At 40.8% G+C, this 23,044-nt stretch overlaps 1 protein-coding gene across 1 annotated transcript in view; it reads right to left on the reverse strand.

Moving 5' to 3' along the window:
- LOC124256118 overlaps positions 1-23,044 on the reverse strand; it is a 294,746-nt gene that overhangs the window by 57,958 nt on the left and 213,744 nt on the right. The window contains 1 exon segment of the mRNA XM_046690072.1: positions 10,954-11,025. Within this exon segment, the coding sequence (XP_046546028.1) occupies positions 10,954-11,025 (72 nt within the window).

A 23,044-nucleotide genomic window follows, 5' to 3' on the forward strand; every position in this document is an offset into this window, starting at 1 on the left:
GAATGACACATGAATAATCCAGTGGCACTTGAATAATCTGCTGTGTGCCATCCCATCCTAACTGGTGATAATCCGTGTTGATAAACATACACCATCCATTCACTGGATCAGTAAATCAGAACCCAGCTTAAAACATGACTCTGTGAATCCTCCCTCTGAAAAAACATGGGTTTAATCCAACATCTGGGAGAGAATCAATAACGGAAGAGTCTACACACCACCCAAGGGCGAACAGCATACGGGTGACAGCCTAAGAATGAGTTGCACTGACTCACAGCCCTCACAAAGCCATGGTGCCACGCCTCCCAACAGAAACCATTGTATTTCTGTTTCAATGACATTCACAAACTGATTTGACTCTGAGTAGCCTCGAGGTTCTTGTTAGTTACACAATCGAGGTCCCATATCTGTGAACTTGAGTCCTTCCTAACAACACAGATTCCCTCCTATCGTGTAACAGTGGCCACGTGAGTCGGGGCTGGGTTAGCTGAGCCCCGTCACTGTTTAAGTGTGTTATTTGTGCACAATCCCTAAATGTCATACTGTATATTTACACATATGGGCCTTAGCCTTCTTCATACCTGGGCTCCTCCACTTTCATGGGAGGGGGAACCATTGTTTGAAGTTTCCCGCCATCATGTTCATAATGATTCATCATTCAACTGAATGATGTGACTCAGCCTGGAAAGTCACTTTGTTTTCCTGCTGTCTGCCATTTGTCAACAAAGCACCAGTTCCAGAATTTGAGGTATTTGGCAAGAATTTGTTTCAACCATATGATCCCACCACTGTAAGTGTTCTACTAACTCGTTTCCATTGTAATCAGATTTACAGGATTTATATTTAATTTATTAATTTTATTACTGAAATTAAAGATTCCTTTAATTTTAGTGATGTTAAAAATATCAAATAGTTTTTAACAGATTATAACAGTATGTTTTTGTATAATTTATTTTATTACTAAGAAGATAGATAAAACAAAAACAAACAGAATGTTAAATATCTATCGTGAAGTATATATGTTCAGTCTTAAAGCCCCTCATATTAATTATATCTTGATTTCAGTTTGAATAGATAAAAGCAAACATGTGTCAATATTATCTCCTGTCACTTGTTCTGAAGTAGGACATATATTAACGAGGCAAGCACACCTGATATGGAGATTAAGGAAAGGCAACAGACAGGTGAGAAGAATACACCAGGTATTTGACAGGTGACACTACATCTTTGTTTTTCTTCATCTTAACAAGATGTCAGAAAATACCTGTTCAGGTGATTCACTTAGACGCACCTGTAGCTAAATGACAGGTAGAAAGCGCAATACAATGAAACATTCAACACAGGTTTAATCTTAACAAAAAACATCATCTTTTACTGTTATTCTGTTTTGTATTAAAACTTGCTTGAAAAGTCTCACAGGTGTGCCAAATGTACATAACATAAGAATACACTTTTGTATTAAGACAGGAAAGCTGGTAACCTGTACCTTTACACTGGTATACAACTGGTTCTTACTGTTTACAGCCAGACTAAAAAAGAAGATTTGTGTGATAAATACAATCTTACCTTCCTTCTTCCAACCTCAAATGTACGAAGATTCATTCATACATTGATTAACATACACACTCAAGTAAAACTGTCCTCACCAAGCCTAAGATACTTGTAGCCTTTATCAGCTTGTTTAGATATATATTCTTAGTAGATGTTTCAGTGATTATTTTTAATATATAACATGATTTGATAGCTTACATAAAAGTATAAATATTTCAAATGTCACTGGATCATTTGGTATTCTATAAAATATCTCGAGGCTTTATCATTTATTATGTGATATGTCACACAGAAATAGGCACAGAAACACCTGCACACGTGCAAACACATGTACACCCACCCACCCACACACACATGAACACATGAAACAGAAACAGACAGGAAACAAACATGAAACAGACAAAGACACAAAGTGACAGACAGACACACAGACTAACACAAATCCATGTGCCTTCAGACAGACAGACAGACAGACACACACACAGACACACACACAGAGACAAACCTACATGCCTAGACAGAGAGTGATGGAGGGAGTGATGGACAGACAGACAGACACACAGAGACAAACCTACATGCCTAGACAGACAGAGTGATGGAGGGAGTGATGGACAGACAGACACACACACAGACACAAACCTCCATGCCTAGACAGACAGACAGACAGAGTGATGGACGGAGTGATGGACAGACAGACACACACAGACACAAACCTACATGCCTAGACAGACAGAGTGATGGAGGGAGTGATGGACAGACAGACACACACACAGACACAAACCTCCATGCCTAGACAGACAGAGTGATGGAGGGAGTGACAGACAGACACACACACACAGAGACAAACCTACATGCCTAGACAGACGGAGTGATGGACAGACAGACAGAGTGATGGAGGGAGTGATGGACAGACAGACACACACACAGACACAAACCTACATGCCTAGACAGACAGACAGAGTGATGGAAGGAGTGATGGACAAACAGACACACACACACACAGACACAAACCTACATGCCTAGACAGACAGACAGAGTGATGGAGGGAGTGATGGACAAACAGACACACAGAGACAGAAACCTACATGCCTAGACAGACTATGTGATGGAAGGAGTGATGGACAGACAGACAGACACACACAGACACAAACCTACATGCCTAGACAGACAGAGTGATGGAGGGAGTGATGGACAGACAGACACACACACAGACACAAACCTACATGCCTAGACAGACAGAGTGATGGAGGGAGTGACAGACAGACACACACACAGAGACAAACCTACATGCCTAGACAGACGGAGTGATGGAGTGATGGACAGAGTGAGTGATGGACAGACACACACACACATGCCACAGACAAAGGGAAACCTACATGCCACAGAGACACACCTACATGATGGACAGAGGGAGTGACAGACAGACAGACACACAGAGACACAAACCTACATGCCTAGACAGACAGAGTGATGGAGGGAGTGATGGACAGACACACACACACACAGACACAAACCTACATGCCTAGACAGACAGAGTGATGGAGGGAGTGACAGACAGACACACACACACACACAAACCTACATGCCTAGACAGACAGAGTGATGGAGGGAGTGATGGACAGACACACACACAGAGACACAAACCTACATGCCTAGACAGAGGAGTGATGGAGGAGTGATGGACAGACAGACACACAGACACACAGACACAAACCTACATGCCTAGACAGACAGAGTGATGGAGGGAGTGATGAGAGAGACACACACACACAGACACAAACCTACATGCCTAGACAGACAGAGTGATGGAGGGAGTGTGACAGACAGACACACACACAGACCTACACCTACATGCCTAGACAAACCTACATGCCTAGACAGACAGACAGGTGATGGACAGACAGAGTGATGGACAGACAGACACAGTGATGGACAGAGTGATGGGAGTGATGGACAGACACACACACAGACACAAACCAACATGCCTAGACAGACAGAGTGATGGACAGACACACACACAGACACAAACCAACATGCCTAGACAGACAGACAGAGAGTGGGAGAGTGATGGACAAACACACACACAGACACAAACCTACATGCCTAGACAGACGGAGTGATGGACAGACACACACACACACAGACAGAGTGATGGAGGGAGTGACAGACAGACACACACACAGAGACACCTACATGCCTAGACACATGACAGACTAGACAGAGTGATGGATGGACAGACAGAGTGATGGACAGGATGGACACACACACACACACACACAGACACAAACCTACATGCCTAGACAGACAGAGTGATGGACAGACAGATGGACACACACACACACACACACACAAACCTACATGCCTAGACAGACGGAGTGATGGACAGACACACACACACACAGACACACACACACACACACACAAACCTACATGCCTAGACAGAGGGAGTGATGGACAAACAGACACACACAGACACAAACCTACATGCCTAGACAGACAGAGTGATGGAGGGAGTGATGGACAGACACACACACAGACACAAACTTACATGCCTAGACAAACAGACATTAGTAACATGAATATCTTCCAACAAGACTAGACACTCTCGTTAATAAAGTATATCTGGGGAAGCTGATACTTTTACCTTTCTTTTTCAGCTGACACACAATCTACACGGCATTTTTAACCCGTGTGAAAGCTTAGAAATGATAGCCTTAACTTTGACTCAGACCTGGCTGCTTTTTTATCAGTGAATGGTTCCCGACTTGTGTAAGATGTTTTACTACATACATCCAATGGCAGCTACAAGAGAATATGAAGAGGCACTCAAGACTAAATCTGTACACCGTGAACACACTATAGTTTATTCTCATCACCAGACAGCAGATCATGTGATAATGAGATTACCAGCCCTGGTACCGCCTGGTCACCAGACACAGATGGTCGTGACATTATCAGAACCTCAGCCTGGTATCCTGTTCCAGTTCTAGGGAAGTAGGTTCAGACCAGTGGGTGGACAATGGTCAAACTAATTAGGTATCAATTTACAAAGTGGATTTTAACAGACACTGGTATACAGTAAACAATCTTACTAAAATATACTATTAGGAACACAACACTAATAGTCATTATAAATATACATCATGGCTTTACTCAGACCAGTGGGTGGACCATGCTCACATGAACTGAGCATCATGAGGGGGATTTTAACATATACTGGTTGGAGGAAAGTTGTCTTAGCTCGTAAGTATACGATATAACATGGGCATTTATACTATTGTTGAAACAACTATCTTAGTATTAATATACAAAGTGGCACAATCATACTATTGGAGCGAGTGAGTGAGTGAGTGAGTGAGTGAGTGAGTGAGTGGGTTTAACACATTATATGCATATGGACAAATGAACCCTGGAGGCCTCAGTGTGATAACCAAACACATTATCATTTGAGCCAAACCACCACCTCCATCCTAACATTTTCATCAATACATGTAATAACATCATTTCCCTAGAAAAGTATTTAGCTACTTCTATTCATTCTATATTCATTCCTATTTAGTAACTTTAATTCATTCTACCCGGGTTATCCCCACATCATGTGTGAAGCCCATTTCATATTAATATTGCTATTCACTCAGTTAATGAATACATAACAGTTATCTCCCTTGCCTGGCCTCTCTAGACTAGAGTACTAAGTGGAATATTAATGTTTTTAATACTAGTCAAGAGAAGTAGTGGAAACCTAATATTTTACATATAACAGTCTTAGGTGTAAGTCGTCGCTTGAATCAAACAAAAATGTTGACTATGTTTACATCCTGTTGGTTTTCACATCCAATTTGTAGCAAAATTAAAGCATTGACAACTGTGTCAGAGTTACAGCCCTCAAATGCAGTCTTGTAGTCTGACAGTTTCATACAGACCCTGAAACAAACTTATCCAAGAGAACCCATGCAATTCCAGAATATGTGGCAAGTCTGGATTTCCAAAGTCTTAGGGCTCCTTTTCAATTATATATATATTTTTTAACGATGAACTGTATTTTTTTGTGTAAAATATGTTCATTTCAGAGACTAGTTGTTGGTCTAGTAGTCTTGATCAGTGAGGACTACCAGTAGATATTTCCTTGTCCTCCACGCAACTTAGTAGTGTGCTAGGAGACTAATGGACAAGCACAAATTTTGAAGGCTGGATAAGTAGAATGTCCATATCTTTGTTGTTACAAAGGGTACTTGTAGCTACGACTTGTCGCAGCGTGTGTCTCCCCACGACTGCAATATACACATGTTAACTGCCCCCTGTCAATATTTGCCCCATCAACCACACAGTGGACAATGTACTCAATATGCTGATTATGAAACAAGTATAAACGCTGGACGATAATAGGGTCAATCCTTTGAAGAGATTTACCATCACGGCCTAAGTAGCTATGTCAACAAGCTGTAGTTGCCGCTTTAAACCACCGAACATTAAACCCTTGACATGGAGTAAACACAGGGTTAAAATGGCTGGCACTTTGATTTAAACATATTTTATTTACCCAAAGTGAAAAGCATTGGGTACAATTTATCAACTTAGGATGCAAGCTACTATATTATTACACAATGCAAATACATACGACTCAATTGTTAATAAGGATATGTCATTCTATTTATACATATAACATATGTCATATTTGGGATTATACTTTCTCAGTAAGGTACAGATTCTAGTACTTTTGTTGGGTTGAGTCCCATCTGGGATTTGAACCCATGCCCTCAGAGTCAGCCATGTAATCGCCAGCACACAAAGTCAGCCGCCTAACCAACTCAGCCACCGTGGCTTCCACAGCTCTGAGTTTGTGGGTTCGAATCCCGGATGGGACTAAACCCAACAAGAGTACTAGAATCTGTACTTTACTATGAAAGTGTAATTCCAAATATAACATTTGTTGCATTTGAACACTTTCTAAATGGCATTGTGCGTATTCATATTATACATTATTATATAAGACTTGACATCTAATAGGAATAAGTTTTGTGAATCATGGAAAGATATCAAATTATCCCAATGAAAAATGGAGTGTATATTATAAATTACAATAATACAATGGCTAATTTGTGCAAAACTCCCCAACTTAAATAGGAATTTAATATATTTCATCATTATTTACACATATATCTAATTACTGAGTGTAGTGAATCATGACATAATATGCATTCAATGAGATAAGCGTCAGTAGAGATACTGTAAGGAACTGACATCACTCTAGTGAATCATAATTATAGATAATCTGTAAGGAACTAAATAACAATAATATGATAATAATTGTAATAACAACACCAACTAGAATGATGATAATATCATTTGTTAGGTGCTATCATCCATCATTGATGTGGCTGCTCAAGGTATACATGATTAATCTGATCAGGTTGGAATCAAGATGTATACATGAAAATGATGAGTTTCAAACTTAAACATGAACACGAAAGTGAAGGAAAGATCATGTCTTGAATGGGACAGTTCCTCAGAGACAGACCACAGTATGCAGTGAGTGAGTGAGTTTAGTTTTACTTTGCACTCAGCAATAATCCAGCTATATGGCAGCTGGTCTGTAAATAATCGAGTCTGGACCAGACAATCCAGTGATCAACAGTATGAGCATCAATCTACACAATTGGGAACCGATGACATGTGTCAACCAAGTCAGCGAGTCTGACAACCCGATCCCGTTAGTCGCCTCTTACGACAAGCATGGGTTACTGAAGACCAATTCTAACCCGGATCTTTACGGGTCTCCACAGTATGTGAAAGATGTATCCATAATTCTTGACACTGACACTTGGAACAGACATAGAAAGAATATCCATGGATTGCAGATTTAGGTTTGGGTGGTACATCTCCACCATCTCCAGCAAGTAATCAACATAATGACAATGTTCACCACTCTAGATGCTAGTCACAACTCTTCGGCGTCAAACTTGGTCAAGCTGATTACTTCTATAGTGGTATACACCAATTACACCTCTTGCTGGGACGTCACCACCATGATGTGGGGTATATCAATAATTCAATAGTTCTATTCAAGAGAGTTCTCAGTAAATGCCAAAATAATTCAGTTATTGTCTCACATGAGACCCCATATCACTCCTGGTCTCAATCATACAGCTTGGTATGCTTTTGTTAAGTTCAAAAAAAAATTTCTTTTGGGTTATAAATTAATTTCACATTTTGCCCTTACAATTTAAACATTGGCACATCATACATTTTTATGCTCTGTTGTATGCAAAAATAATAAATTGTTTGTATCAGTTACTAACTTATATCAAACATTTAAATGACATTATGATTATTATTCCTAAATAAACAGTATCATGATTAAAATATGTGATTATTATGCATGGGCTCAGGAATTTCATGAATTCATCAGTGAGGGCACAGGTCAGCGAACGCTCCGATGTAAACATTAGACTTTGTTCTGGAGTGACAGATCATTGAACTGGGACAACAATGTCAGCAATGTCAACGTTGTCACTGGTGTAAGTGATCCTCCCTCCACCATGGGCACTGACAGAGACATCGCCCGCTTGAAGGTAGAGACAGAGGGGCTGCTGAGGGGTGATGGGAGGTGGGGTGGGGAGAGAGTGATGGGGACACATCTCCCACTTGAAGGTAGAGACAGGAAGGGGCTGCTGAGGGGTGATGGGAGGTGGGGTGGGAGAGAGTGATGGGGACACATCTCCCACTTGAAGGTAGAGACAGAGGGGCTGCTGAGGGGTGATGGGAGGTGGGGTGGGGAGAGAGTGATGGGGACACATCTCCCACTTGAAGGTAGAGACAGGAGGGCTGCTGAGGGGGTGAGGTGGGGTGGGGAGAAAGTGATGGTGACACATCTCCCACTTGAAGGTAGAGACAGAGGGGCTGCTGAGGGGTGATGGGAGGTGGGTGGGAGAGAGTGATGGGGACACATCTCCCACTTGAAGGTAGAGACAGGAGGGCTGCTGAGGGGTGATGGGTGGGGGAGAAGTGATGGTGACACATCTCCCACTTGAAGGTAGAGACAGAGGGGCTGCTGGGGCTGCTGGGGGGTGGGGGTGGGGGGGGAGAGTGATGATGACACATCTCCCACTTGAAGGTAGAGACAGAGAGGCTGCTGAGGGGTGATGGGTGGGGGTGGGGGAGAGTGATGGTGACACATCTCCCACTTGAAGAAGGTAGAGACAGAGGGGCTGCTGAGGGGTGATGGGAGGTGGGGTGGAGAGAGAGTGATGGGGACATCTCCCACTTGAAGGTAGAGACAGGAGGGCTGCTGAGGGGTGATGGGAGGTGGGGTGGGGAGAGAGTGATGGGGACACATCTCCCACTTGAAGGTAGAGACAGAGGGGCTGCTGAGGGGTGATGGGAGGTGGGGTGGGGAGAGAGTGATGGGGACACATCTCCCACTTGAAGGTAGAGACAGAGGGGCTGCTGAGGGTGATGGGTGGGGGTGAGAGAGAGTGATGGTGACACATCTCCCACTGAAGGAAGGTAGAGACAGAGGGGCTGCTGTGGGGTGATGGGAGGTGGGGTGGGGAGAGAGTGATGGTGACACATCTCCCACTTGAAGGTAGAGACAGAGGGGCTGCTGAGGGGGTGATGGGAGGTGGGGTGGGGAGAGAAGTGATGGTGACACATCTCCCACTTGAAGGTAGAGACAGGGGCTGCTGAGGGTGATGATGGGAGGGGGGGAGAGAGTGATGGTGACACATCTCCCACTTGAAGGTAGAGACAGGGGGGCTGCTGAGGGGTGATGGGAGGTGGGGTGGGGAGAGAGTGATGGTGACACATCTCCCACTTGAAGGTAGAGACAGAGGGGCTGCTGAGGGGTGATGGGAGGTGGGGTGGGGAGAGAGTGATGGTGACACATCTCCCACTTGAAGGTAGAGACAGAGGGGCTGCTGAGGGGTGATGGGAGGTGGGGTGGGGAGAGAGTGATGGTGACACATCTCCCACTTGAAGGTAGAGACAGAGGGCTGCTGAGGGGTGATGGGAGGTGGGGTGGGGAGAGAGTGATGGGGACACATCTCCCACTTGAAGGTAGAGACAGAGAGGCTGCTGAGGGTGATGGGTGGGGGGGGGGGGGAGAGAGTGATGGTGACACATCTCCCACTTGAAGGTAGAGACAGAGGGGCTGCTGAGGGGTGATGGGAGGTGGGGTGGGGAGAGAGTGATGGGGACACATCTCCCACTTGAAGGTAGAGACAGAGGGGCTGCTGAGGGGTGATGGGAGGGGGGTGGGAGAGAGTGATGGGGACACATCTCCCACTTGAAGGTAGAGACAGGAGGGCTGCTGAGGGGTGATGGGTGGGAAAGTGATGGTGACACATCTCCCACTTGAAGGTAGAGACAGAGGGGCTGCTGAGGGGTGATGGGAGGTGGGGTGGGGAGAGAGTGATGGGGACACATCTCCCACTTGAAGGTAGAGACAGGAGGGCTGCTGAGGGGTGATGGGTGGGAAAGTGATGGTGACACATCTCCCACTTGAAGGTAGAGACAGAGGGCTGCTGGGGCCTGCTGGGGCTGATGGGGGTGGGGGTGGGGGGAGAGTGATGGTGACACATCTCCCACTTAAAGGTGGAGGGGGGCCCCTGGGGGTGATGGTGACACATTTCCCACTCTGGAAGGTGGAGACAGAGGGACTGGTGAGGGGTGATGGGTGGGGGTGGGGAGTGATGGTGACACATCTCCCACTTGAAGGTAGGAGACAGAGGGGCTGATGAGGGGTGATGGGTGGGGGTTGGGTAGGATGGGGAGGCAGCGACACCAGGGTGGGGTAAAACACTGATAGGCACACATCTCACTTAAAGGTAGGCGATAGAGAGGGGGGTGAGAGGCAGCAAGATGAAGGGTCGGGGGGCCAAGGGAGCAAGTGTGTAAGTTCGCAGGCACATCAGGGTGGGGACGACACCGATGGGGTCACATCTCCCACTTGAAGGTTAGGGCCATAGAGAGGTGGGTGAGGTTCATTTGAATTGGGGTTGAAGGGTACAGGGTTAGGGACACATTTTGGGGATAGATGGGTGGGGAATACTTGGATGGGGTTAAAGACGTAGATGGGTGGGTACACTTGCATGGAGGATAGAGGGTTGGGTGAGTCACCTCTGAATTTGGGACAGGGGGGTGGACTGTGATAAAAAAGGTTGCTGTGTTCTTACTGGAAGCTTTTTCGACATGCATTATTTTGTAAATATATTTCAAGTCCTCATAAAAGATTATTCTAAAACCACTTTTTATTGTTTTCCTCTCTCCCTCAGGTAAGCCAGTAATCCAAGTGGACTGTTTGGGAAATGTATGCATTATTTTCAACTCACACCTGTATTTGAGAATAAAAAAATTCTGAGAAATAAGAACTCTGAAATATAAACAAAATAGGACTAGTCCTACCTTCTTGTACTGCGCATGCATGCTGGATGGATCATCAAGCACCTCCATACTCTTTGTGGCGTTCTTTCTGTCCTGTAAGACAACAAGAGTTATGCCCCTTTAATAACAGCACCACACACTGAGTGAAGTGACATAAAATATAACTATCTACATCAGTAAACTGACCACATACATCAGGCTGACCAGGGTGGGTAGAGTTTACCCTTCTGTCTTTCAGTTAGCTGAATGCCCTAATTAGTGGAAGCAGTATTACTTTGCTAGGTATTTGAATTAACTTGAAAAAATGACCAGTCTGGATACAAACTTGCCTGTCCGGTTTTCAACAATGAAAAAAATAATAATAAAAATCAGGTTTCTTAATACTTTACTGTTTGTAGGCATCGCAATGAAGAACATAGCACTAACAGGCAATGCAGAGAGTGTAGGTAAACTGAAAGTGCGTGTGTTGTGATTGGTTATTGTAAAATGAACTGTCCAATCGTAAATAGTTTAACACAATCATCATAATACCTTAAACACCTCAAAACTGACGACCAGAGAACCTGTCTGATATTAGGAAATATTTACTGTTAGGAGTAAAAACTATCTACCAGACCACCGGACAGGCTACTTTTGAAATTTGACCGTCCGAGATGAAAATAGACCGTTCCGGACGGTCGGGCAGGTGGGAATTTTAAACGCTGAAATAAGACAATCTGCCTTAAAAATATAAAGTAAAAAATATAAAGACACTTTTCCCAGAATGTTATCAATGACATACAAATGAAAATCTTAGCACTGTGAGTGTTACACCACACCAATAGTTTGCAGAATAGTACCTATTAATACCATTAGTGGATGGAAAATTCAAACAAATAACAGATATCATGAGTTGATATAATGTCACATAAATTGCAAATGCTGAAATATATATATCCTTCCACAAACATTTGCATTTATCAAGGATGTTGTATGTACAAGTCTGCCACACCTGTTTCAAAATCGTATCTAAATTTGTACACTGCTTCTGGCACTGCACAACACATAAAAGCTGGAACAATTTCTCAGGGAACGGAAAAAATCCTCCAGGACAGAATTCCCCAGGATAAAAGTCCCAAGGTCTTAATGGAAAATGGGACGGAATTCCCCATTATTTTCTCTAATGGGACTGAATTGTTTTCAGTGATCATATTTGAACACAGACTATCCATTTGGTTTATGATACAGATTGACTTTGTTTACATAACTGGAGTGAGTGAGTGACTGGATTTTGATGACTGTATATATGACTGAAACTGGCCTTTGCTCTGATTTTCTTGTAAAAAAATCTTCCTGGCTTAAACTTGGAGAAGGGAGTCAGGTCGTTATGTGTGGGTTAGCTACATCACCACAAACATGTTGCAGTAAGTTGTCAGACAATCAGCATCAGGACAAAGTCAGCTGATAACACAAACAGCAGAACATAGTCAGCTGACAACACAAACAACAGCAGAATATAGTCAGCTGATAACACAACCAACAGCAGAATATAGTCAGCTGATAACACAACCAACAGCAGAATATAGTCAGCTGATAACACAAACAGCAGCAGGACAAAGTCAGCTGATAACACAAACAGCAGAACATAGTCACCTGATAACACAAACAACAGCAGAACAAAGTCAGCTGATAACACAAACAGCAGAACATAGTCAGCTGATAACACAACCAACAGCAGAATATAGTCAGCTGATAACACAACCAACAGCAGAACATAGTCAGCTGATAACACAACCAACAGCAGAATATAGTCAGCTGATAACACAACCAACAGCAGAACATAGTCAGCTGATAACACAAACAGCAGAATATAGTTAGCAGAATATAGTCAGCTGGTAACACAAAACAACAGCAGAATATAGTCAGTGGTAACACAAACAACAGCAGATATATAGTCAGGAAACAAAACAAAACAACCCAACAGAATATAGTCAGCTGATAACAAAACAACAACAGAGCTTGACACATATATAGAAAGAAGTGACAGCTGACAACACAAACAATGTACTCAGAGCATTAACCAGAATATAGTCAGCTGGTAACAAAAACAACCAGAATATTGTACAGAAATTGATTAACAAAAAAACAACAATCATATATAGAAAGAAGTGACATGTACTCAGAGCATTAACCTTGTCCTACAATTGATTCCAATCAATATAACATGTGTCACCTATCTCTTGCCATGAGATGCCACTGATAACCATCTCACAGAGACCAGGGAGACAGCTTGCTGTACCACCTGGGTGACATCCCAGCTCCCTACCTCACCTCTGTGTCAAAGTTTTTAATGAGCTCTTTGCAGGAACTGTGTATTGCTGCCTTCTGATTGGTTAAACAAATTGTTATGACCAGGGTGTTGTTTTGTTTTAGTGTGTCTATCCTTTAAAATATGCAGGCTGTAAAGTTATTATTGTTGATGTATTTTGTTATCAAAATTGAATAAATTGTATAAATGGTATGAATCATTGTATAAATTCATGTACTATATGCCTAAATGTGAAACAGATTGCATCAGTGGTCTGGATTGCCGAGTGCCTGCCCAGTGAGTGGAAGGTTGGTGGTTCATATCATGTTGGACAGGACACAGGAGCTGCAGTATTTATTATATACAGAAAGCATTTTCTGTTCAGTGCTTCCAAGCGAAAAACAAAGAACATATAAGCTAAAAGAAATATTTATTCCCAAAGCACATTTGTTTACAGGAGTTTTGTGAAAACTCAGTCTATTTTGGGGTACAAAGATGTTCTTAAAAAGAATTTGGATGTTTAAAAATTGTCACCCCAAATTGGAAACAGATTCACCAAGGTAAATCAAGGGATATTGAATAATCTACGTGACTTGTTATTCCAACAATATTACCTCTTCATCTTGAATATCGGTTGTCAGTTAGTAAAATATATTAAATAGCAATTAATGGAACCTTGTATATTAGTATACTGATTTAAAACATAAAGATTAATTAATTCTAACACAGAGTATTATAAGTACAATTTTACTTTCGCCTTTAGCAATATTCCAGCAACATCACAGTGGTACACACCAGAAATGGGCTTCACACATTGTACCCATGTGGGGAATTGAACCAGGGTCTTTGGCGTGATGAGCAAACGCTTTAACCACTAGGCTACCCTACCGTTTCCCCCATTGGCCTGAGACTCACACGGATCATAAATCACATGGACAGTGTGGTAATATAAGTTTGAACAACATTATGACATCAGGCCATTACGATACAACTCAAAAAGTGAACTGCTGCTTTATTGCAGATACACGCTGGTGGCGCCTTTCATCTTCTACCGAAGCATCTTAGAATAATCGATACGTTGGTTTGGAGGCTGCATATATACATCTGTAAGTCATGTCTGGATATTCATACCCTTGCTCACATCCTGATGGTCGGTGAAGAAATAATTTTGTAATATACATACAAAAATATATGGAAGTTATCTCTATATTCCACAGTATTCCACAGGGATCTTGTAAAACTGTGCGATCAAATGTAAAAACACCAGTTTCACAAGTTACGATGTTTGTGATTATCTATGTGTAACTTGATTCATGTCATCTTGGATAACATTGACGATATCTCAGTGGGTGATGACTTTTACATTTCCATGGCATCCAAAGTGACAGTTAGCAGTCAATGTTGTGTAAATGTTGTTTTTCTGACATGTTCATCATACTTAATACTAAAGATTCTGGGTCCTGATCCACAAAATGTTCGTAGTATACGACATTCGTAAGCATGTGATAAAATATAGAGTCACGACAGGTCGTGTGGATCAAAATCCTGATCTTCATCCTCCCATGTTGAAGACATGTTTTTTCTTACTCTGTGAGATTTATAAAAAATATTTTTTATATTTTTATATTGGTACATGGACTCCAGTGGGATGGTCTAAAAGACCCTTCTGTATTTTCAAATCAAGAAATGTACAATCAATGGCTACAACATGCAGAGTTGCAGTATGACAATCTAGGAGAATGTATTTAAAATTTGTGGTAAAAAAGATGACTTAAAGTTTGGTGGTTTTAATGTCATATTGGACATCACAGTAGGGTTGTGCAGTATACATATCTTGCAAGGCTTGCTTTGATTTCCTTATTTGTGTCCACTTTATTTCGATTAATGAAGCACATAGCCTCTCCCAGCTCCTCCCCAATAAATGACCACTCCCTAATTGTGCTCAAATCTCAAGGTAATCTGGCTCTACACTGCAAGCACAAGTTTATTTTCTAATTTAATAAATATTTCAAGTTCCACTAACTTCCTGCTAACACCTGATTTAAAATCATGACTGATAGATGAATATGAAGAAACTGATAAAATATTGATTCAACTAAATTATTCAATTAAGAAAATGTCTTTGAGTTAATGAGTGCCCAATGTTTGGATAACCTGTTGCCATGGTAGCAAGGCTATGGAGACTTTGTGCTGAGTTTTTACTATTTACAATATCTGGGGCAGACTTGGAAACAGATCTATGGGTTGTAAACATCATCTAGGAAAACGATTGATCTTCCTTTAATAGGATACCGACAAACGCTCAGCTGTGAGCTGTGAATTTCTCATTAATCATGTTCAGTTCTCCTTCATCGGAGTTTGATGAACAATGTACACATTATCCTACATTCTCTGTATTGGCAAAACAGGTGCAAGTACTTTGGTTGCAATTTATCTAAAGATATTGTCCTGGGGCTCTAAGAACATATATGACTTACTACTTACCGTAGATTTATCAAATTACACTACATGTGTAGACAAGTTTAACTATACATAGAATTATTCAGCAAGTCATTAAAGAGGGCTTGTGAATGGATTAGGGATTCAAACTCAGGAGAGTTAGGTGTGATGAGTGAACACCCTGCCTAGCTGGCCACCAAATAATACATGTAGGGTAGAGTTTTAATTACAGTACAACCAGAAATTATCAATTTTTCTGCCAACTCATTGCATGCAGCTCAGTTCTAATTGTCTCCTTACAGACAGCCACAGTTCCTCTATCAATCATATCTAGCCTTAAGTTTTCTAAACTCTTTCGTTTGTTTTTAGAAACAAGAATGTCAAGCCGCCTCCTGTCACTGACAGTCAATTTTCTGGGCCTACCTGCGCCTCCCTGGTGCTCAATGCCATATCCATTTGCAATATTTTTCAAAACACAATAAACAGTGGACAAAGGGATGCCTGTTCTACTTGAAATCTCTTTAGCTGATCTTATGTCCTTGTTATAACACTCTAAAATCAACTTCCTCTTCTCTAAATCATCCATACTGAAGATCACTGAAAATGTCGTCTGCTAGCAAGTAAACAAAGGGGGATAACTCTTCACAAACTAATGAAAAAGGATTAACGGAGTTGTCTCTCTTGTTTGAAACCAAACACTTGATAGCTGGTCAAGGTTGTTTATACAAGAAATCCAATTAAACATATTCCTAAAATTCTCAATAATTTCTGGTCATACTATATATAGCATCATGATCCTTTCAAATAATATTATACAAGACAAAATAAGCAGGGTAGATAACTCTGATTATAAGTGATCCCAAGAGCAGGTAACTGAGACTACTTGGTATATTTCATATAGATTTAATAAAGATATAAAGGGAATGCTTATGTTTTTACTTCTATTAGTTACTTTCACATTTGACACTGATAGTTCACAGGATTATATGTGTTAGATATGTTGAAAATTCTTAAATTTATCAGAATATTTTGAACAACTGTGACTATAAAGTTGAACCTAAATTCAAAATCCCCACTGACAGCACATTTTGACAGTGTTTAGATATCAATTGATCAATTGATCTACAACAAAACAGTGCTCCACCAGCCATGGGCTCTGAGCCTCACAGCTGTGCTGGCAAGTACACCCACACACTATAAACTGGAGCCACTTTCAGTTCATGGATCAGGTTTACCTTCCTTGACCTACATATGGTGGATACAAAATGTGGAACAAATCGGTGCAATGTATGCCACAGGTGGCAAGCATAAAATCCTTAATTATAATTTGTAAATATGCATGGAAATATCTACATCCTGAAAGTTTATTTTAGTCAATAGAAATAATATAATTTCCCTGATGATGTTTATTTTGTCAAAAGCAATTTTACATCACTGAGATACGTTATGTAGTGAGCTATTTGTTTTATATTGATAAAAAGCAATGTAATTAATTCTTTGCAATCACAGTTTTCAAAAATCGTCCATGTCATGTTTACGTTTACAGGTAGACAGGCAGCCACCAGTTAACACAAAATATTGGAATGAGTCATCAGCAATTTCAGCAATTTTCCAGCAACATTAAGGCAGCCTGTAGATCAAGTCTGGACCAGACAGTCCTGTGACTGACATTACGAAGATCGATCTACGAGACTGACATACATCAGCGCAGTCAGCGAACCTGACCATCCAGCCCCTTTTAAAATATAGTTGCCTCTTAATACCAGCATGGTATCCTGAAGAGCGTTTCCATCCTGGATCGTAACAGGTGTCACTAATGACCTTCACATACTTTCATCAATGCTGGGGCAAAAACCATCTTGCAGCTCTCTTACTTCAAAAACCCGAGAATACACAGATTTTAAACACTGTAAATTTAATCAGATACTGTAGATTTAAAATACAAATGGTGCCCAGACGAAGCTCAATTTCAGGAGCAAGGTGAGGTAATCTTGCTAAATCATTGTAGACTTGAGTTGGACTCATTTCTTAATATATTCTTGAAGGCCTGGGAGACAGACGAGCCAGGGATCAGCACTCCTGGCCCCTGAACATATCAAATTGATGATGTATCTATTTCAAGATCTACAGTACACACAGGTAACTTCAGGTTCATAATTGTAGAGGATTAAATATCCAGTTCTAACAAAAGGTGCCTGCACTGAAGATTGCCAAGAAATTGTATTGCAATACACTGCAATAGAGGTTTTGATATTGTGATATAGTATTTCATGTTAGTGGGAGCTGATATGTTGGACACAGATCGATTGAGTGTGCTTCAGAGTCTACATTCTACTTTCTGAAGTAAATCACACTCAGCATGATAAGTAATTTTGTTGTCATGGATACAGGTGAGAAATAAATGCGAAAGAGAGATTTCCACCGTTTTGACAATCAGTACAAAAAGGGAAATCATTTGAGAATGAATTTCTGTGTAGCCTTTAGCCTGTAAGGTTGTCTGGTAGATGTTTTTACCGTAACAGTAAATATTTCATAATATCAGACAGGTTCTCTGGTCGTCAATTTGAGGTGTTTAAGTTATTATGATAATTATGTTAAACTATTTACGATAGGACAGTTCATTTCACAATAACCAATCACAACACACGTACTTTCAGTTTACCTAAACTATCTGCATTGCCTGTTAGTGCTATGTTGTTCATTGCGATGCCTACAAACAGTAAAGTATTCAGAAACCTGATATTTTTTTCTTTGTTGAAAACCGGACAGGCAAGTTTGTATCCGGACTGGTAATTTTTTAAAGTTACCAGTCCGGCTGTCTGGCTTGGAAGTTTGGGAGTTTTAAACGCTGATGTATTGTTTCTTCTGAAAACATTCAAAGATGAATGCCTTAACCACTTATTTCCTGTAAAATTCATGGTTGACCAGGATTTGATGCTAACATTCATAGTTAATGTCCTCTCTAATCAGGCTTGTGGATCTTAGTGATAAAGGTATAAGTTTACCAACGACAAACACCTACATCCAACATTTACACAAATCAGATAAGGCCAGCCTGGTTTATTCAATTTCTTGAGAATAGATTTTCTTAGTTTTTATACCAAGAGGTTTACATACAAAATGTTTAAGAGTTGCTTTGAAGCAGAGACCATATAATAGATTATATGGTCTCTGTTTGAAGTTAAATCCATAATAACTTTTTAAAAATATTACACATATTTCAGAACACATTTCCATTATTTTGTGTAACAGAGTTTTATCCATGGGAAAATATATGATGTGGCATTTCCATTATCTTGTGGAATAGAGGTTTATCCAGTGAGAAAATATATGGTGTGGCCTAACATGGAAGATGTGCAAAATATTATGCCACAGTTCTTGTATATCTGCCAGTCTGCCCACATAACTGAAATTTATTCCTCTTGGTTTTCACTCGCAGTCTGACAAACACATACAAGTTCACCGTGATGGCTTACAGCGTACAGGTAGTAGATAAAGCCAGTGCATCATTTGGCAAACAGACACTAATGAACAGTCTGTACAATTGGAATTGCAAAAACAGCCCGGCATGTCTGTTTGAGAAACACAACAGAAGAACGGCGGAACCATTACTGACACAGAGGAAGATATCTCCCTAACTACACAGATGAACATGTAACCTTGGTGCTGCCCTCAACATGAGAGAACAACATGCTTGTAGGCTGTAACACTAGATGTGTATGGTCTTGATTCTTTATTTGTCATTTTATCATACACTTCAATTTGATGCTTTACACAACATGCCCAATACACATGTTTTGCAAAATTTCAAGTATTCTTTATCAAGATATTGTCTAGCACAGTTCGGGCGGTGGAGTAGCCTAGTGGTTATTAGTTAAAGCATTTGCTTGTCACGCTAAAGGCCCGTGGTTTGATTCCCCACATGGGTACAATATGTGAAGCCCATTTCTGGTGTTCCCTGCTGGAATATTGCTGGAATATTGCTAAAAGTGACATAAAACCCAATTCACTCACTCACTCTAGCACACACTCACTCACTCTAGCACTCACTCACAAGTTCCCTCAGCAGCAGATTATTTTAATGCTGTGATTTGGGAGGTAATGATTGATCAACCTATTGAAGTTTTCCAATAGTTCACCAGGTGCTGTGGTAATATACTGGGGGAAGCATAAAATGTCAATAGTTAATATTGATCTCACTTAACACTAACAATCTGAAATATCTTTTTTAATCTTTTGTCAAGCATATACTTTGATTGGAGATACCAGTTTGGGCATCACTTCAGATTTGGTTTGTTTGTTTAACATCACACAGCAATATTCTATGGTTGCGGTCTGTAAATTATCGAGTCTGGATCAGACAATCCAGTGATCAACAGCATGAGCATCAATCTACACAATTGGGATACGATGACATGTGTCAACCAAGTTAGCAAGCCTGACCACCCGATTCTGTTAGTAGCCTCTTACGACAAGCATCATCGGGGTTGCTGAAGTCTAATTCTAACCCGGATCTTCACGGGTCACATCATTCAGAAAACATTCACAAATTATATCAGGCTATATATCAATCCTTTGAAAACTACTGGAGGGCATTTTGCTGCTTGTTTTCTTAATGAAAAATACAGGGACATTCGCACTAAAGTCTTCTAGAGTCAATAAGTGTTGGAAGTACATGAATACATACTTGTTTATGGATAAAAATGTCTTATTAGTGATACACACTGAATTCCTCTGGCTAACAAGTCCATAGGGACTTGTGATTCATTGTAGAGGTTGGGGGACGGTTCACATGTCAGTTTTTTCATGATCCCTTTAATCTCACAGGTCCATACTCCAGTTTGATAAATGACCTGTCTTTCACCACCTACAATATCCTAAAGAACTGACAGCCATGTAAGACACACACAGCACAAGAAAACCCACCGAGACCTCCACAGTAATACCAAGATAAACAACGCTGTGTTTAACAAACTCAACCACGTAAACTTGCAGCAAACCTAACGCCAGAGCCATTATCAAAATTCATGAAGAATCAAATTCAGAATATATATATGCTCTAGAGACAGAGTTTTCTGTAACACAGCCAAGAATAGCCGGGTTGTTATCCACGGGAAGCTGTCGTGTTGACATTAGCATTGTTTGATGGGAGGGGTACTTAGGGACTTGGCTTTTATTACTGAGGGGGGGTTGGTTTAAAATTAAAGGAGGTGTCACGTCAGTGAATAAGATGGGCCAGGGGAGGGCAGCACAAAATGTATAAGAACTATGAGCTCGGAGGCCATTACAAGAAACCTAGGTTCTATGTTTCATATATGACATTTCGAAATTTGAAAATCATTTCGGGACTGGACATTTATTAGGGGGAATCTCATGAAAATAGTACATAAAATGAGGGGGCAGTACCTTATGTGCCCCATCCCCTGCTCATATAAGACTGACTGACTGAGTTTGGTTTTACGCCGCTTTTAGCAATATTCCAGCAATATCACGGCGGGGGACACCAGAAATGGGCTTCACTCATTGTACCCATGTTGGGATTCGAACCCGGGTCTTCGGCGTGACGAGCCAACACTTTAACCACTAGACTACCCCACTGCCCCGCTCCTATAAGAAATGACCAGTCCAAATGCATCTATTGCTATTATGTTTCCAGTTATGTTAAAAGTGTTTTTAACTGTTCCAGCAATGAAACTGCCTCTTGATAATGAAGCATTCAGAAGCCTTGAAACAAACACAGTGAAGAGGAGTCTTTATTTAACCCCACTTCTAGAAAGTTTCAAGCAGACTGGGTGCCTGTGGTTTTATTCACTGTGATAAGCACATTGGCAAAATTGACAAAGAGGGTGCTTATTAAAAGAGTACACAAAAAGTTTAATTTATTTCCACAGATCAAGCAATGGTGAACTGACTCGGTTCCAAATATGTTTTTATGATTATACACCCCTTCTATGTTGTTGCAAAACTCTGCAAAACAAATATGGACCTCCATGTAATTTCCAGTTTCGGTACCGGATGCTTATGAATATTCCTTATAATTCACAGACTGGCCCAGAAGTTAGTTGGGGATGCTTACTGAAGTAGAGCAATTAGTAAGTAATAGCATGGGATTAATCATTAAGTGATTAATTGTTTAAATCATGTCAAAGAAGCTTTATCTATACATTCTACATTAATATGATAGGAGACCCTCTCATTTGTACAGGGGGAGATGGGTTTAAGCATTTGCTTGTCACACCGAAGACCCAGGTTCGATTCCCCACATGGGTACAATGTGTGAAGCCCATTTCTGGAATAATGATATTGCTGGAATAATGCTAAAAGAGGCATAAAACTAAACTCACTCACTCATTTGTACAGCTTCCTAACCACAACCACGTTGTATGAGTTTATTGTTTGCTATATAATGGCCTGTGGCCTTTGTACTGACTAGGGCTGTGGGGTAGCCTAGTGGCTAAAGCGTTGGCTCGTCACGCCGAAGACCTGGGTTCGATTCCCCACATGGGCACAGTGTGTGAAGCCAATTTCTGGTGTCCCCCGCCGTGATATTGCTGGAATATTGCTAAAAGCGGCGTAAAAGTAAACTCAGTCAGTCAGTTGTACTGACTAAACTTCTCCTTTTCACAACCACTTGGATTATGTGGCACGCTCTGATATATATTGAAAAATAAACAAATTCCAGAAAATATTCTTGAAAATGCATGAAAAATAATTTTGCCTCTGGCTTTGCTAAATAAATCTACTTCCTTTCCACTGTGTTGGGAAAGAACAAAAGTGTTCAGCTGATCTATCAGCAAAATACATTGTTACAATGTTGAGAAAACTGTGACTAAAAAATATCTTTTCCGGCAAAATTCCAATCCCACGTTAAGAATATTGAGATATGTGTCGTTGATATATTTCTTTTCATCATAAAGATCTATTTTAAAACAAGTCGGGTTTTAGTTCAATATAGAAAATGTGACATTTCACAACCTGCTCAATATGTCATAAAAGCTTACACTTAAAACAACATGGACTGTATGAACCGAACATCAATTTGAAGACAAATGGTTTTTAGAAGCTTAGAGGAAAGCGATGACACACATGGAAAGCTGGTTTAATGCAGGTTTTACAAAAGAACTGACGAAACTATTTACACGGAGTGCAGCATGTTGATGAATAACAAATTGTATTAATCCAACCACTCAAGGGACTTGCCTCAATTTCAAGCTAGCTGAGATTCATCACTGATTCCACAGTTGGTGTAAACAGTCTGAGTGGGGAATATAATTACAAGTGTTGATATGACTGAGATGGATAAACTTCCAGTAATTATAAAAAATGATAAAAAAATAATCATTAGGTCTGACATCTTCTTCCGTTTCTCAATCAAGAGGTGTGTGT

Source organism: Haliotis rubra, unplaced genomic scaffold (assembly GCF_003918875.1).
Source record: "Haliotis rubra isolate DU_JTF1 unplaced genomic scaffold, ASM391887v1 Scf619, whole genome shotgun sequence".
Classification (NCBI taxonomy): domain Eukaryota; kingdom Metazoa; phylum Mollusca; class Gastropoda; order Lepetellida; family Haliotidae; genus Haliotis; species Haliotis rubra.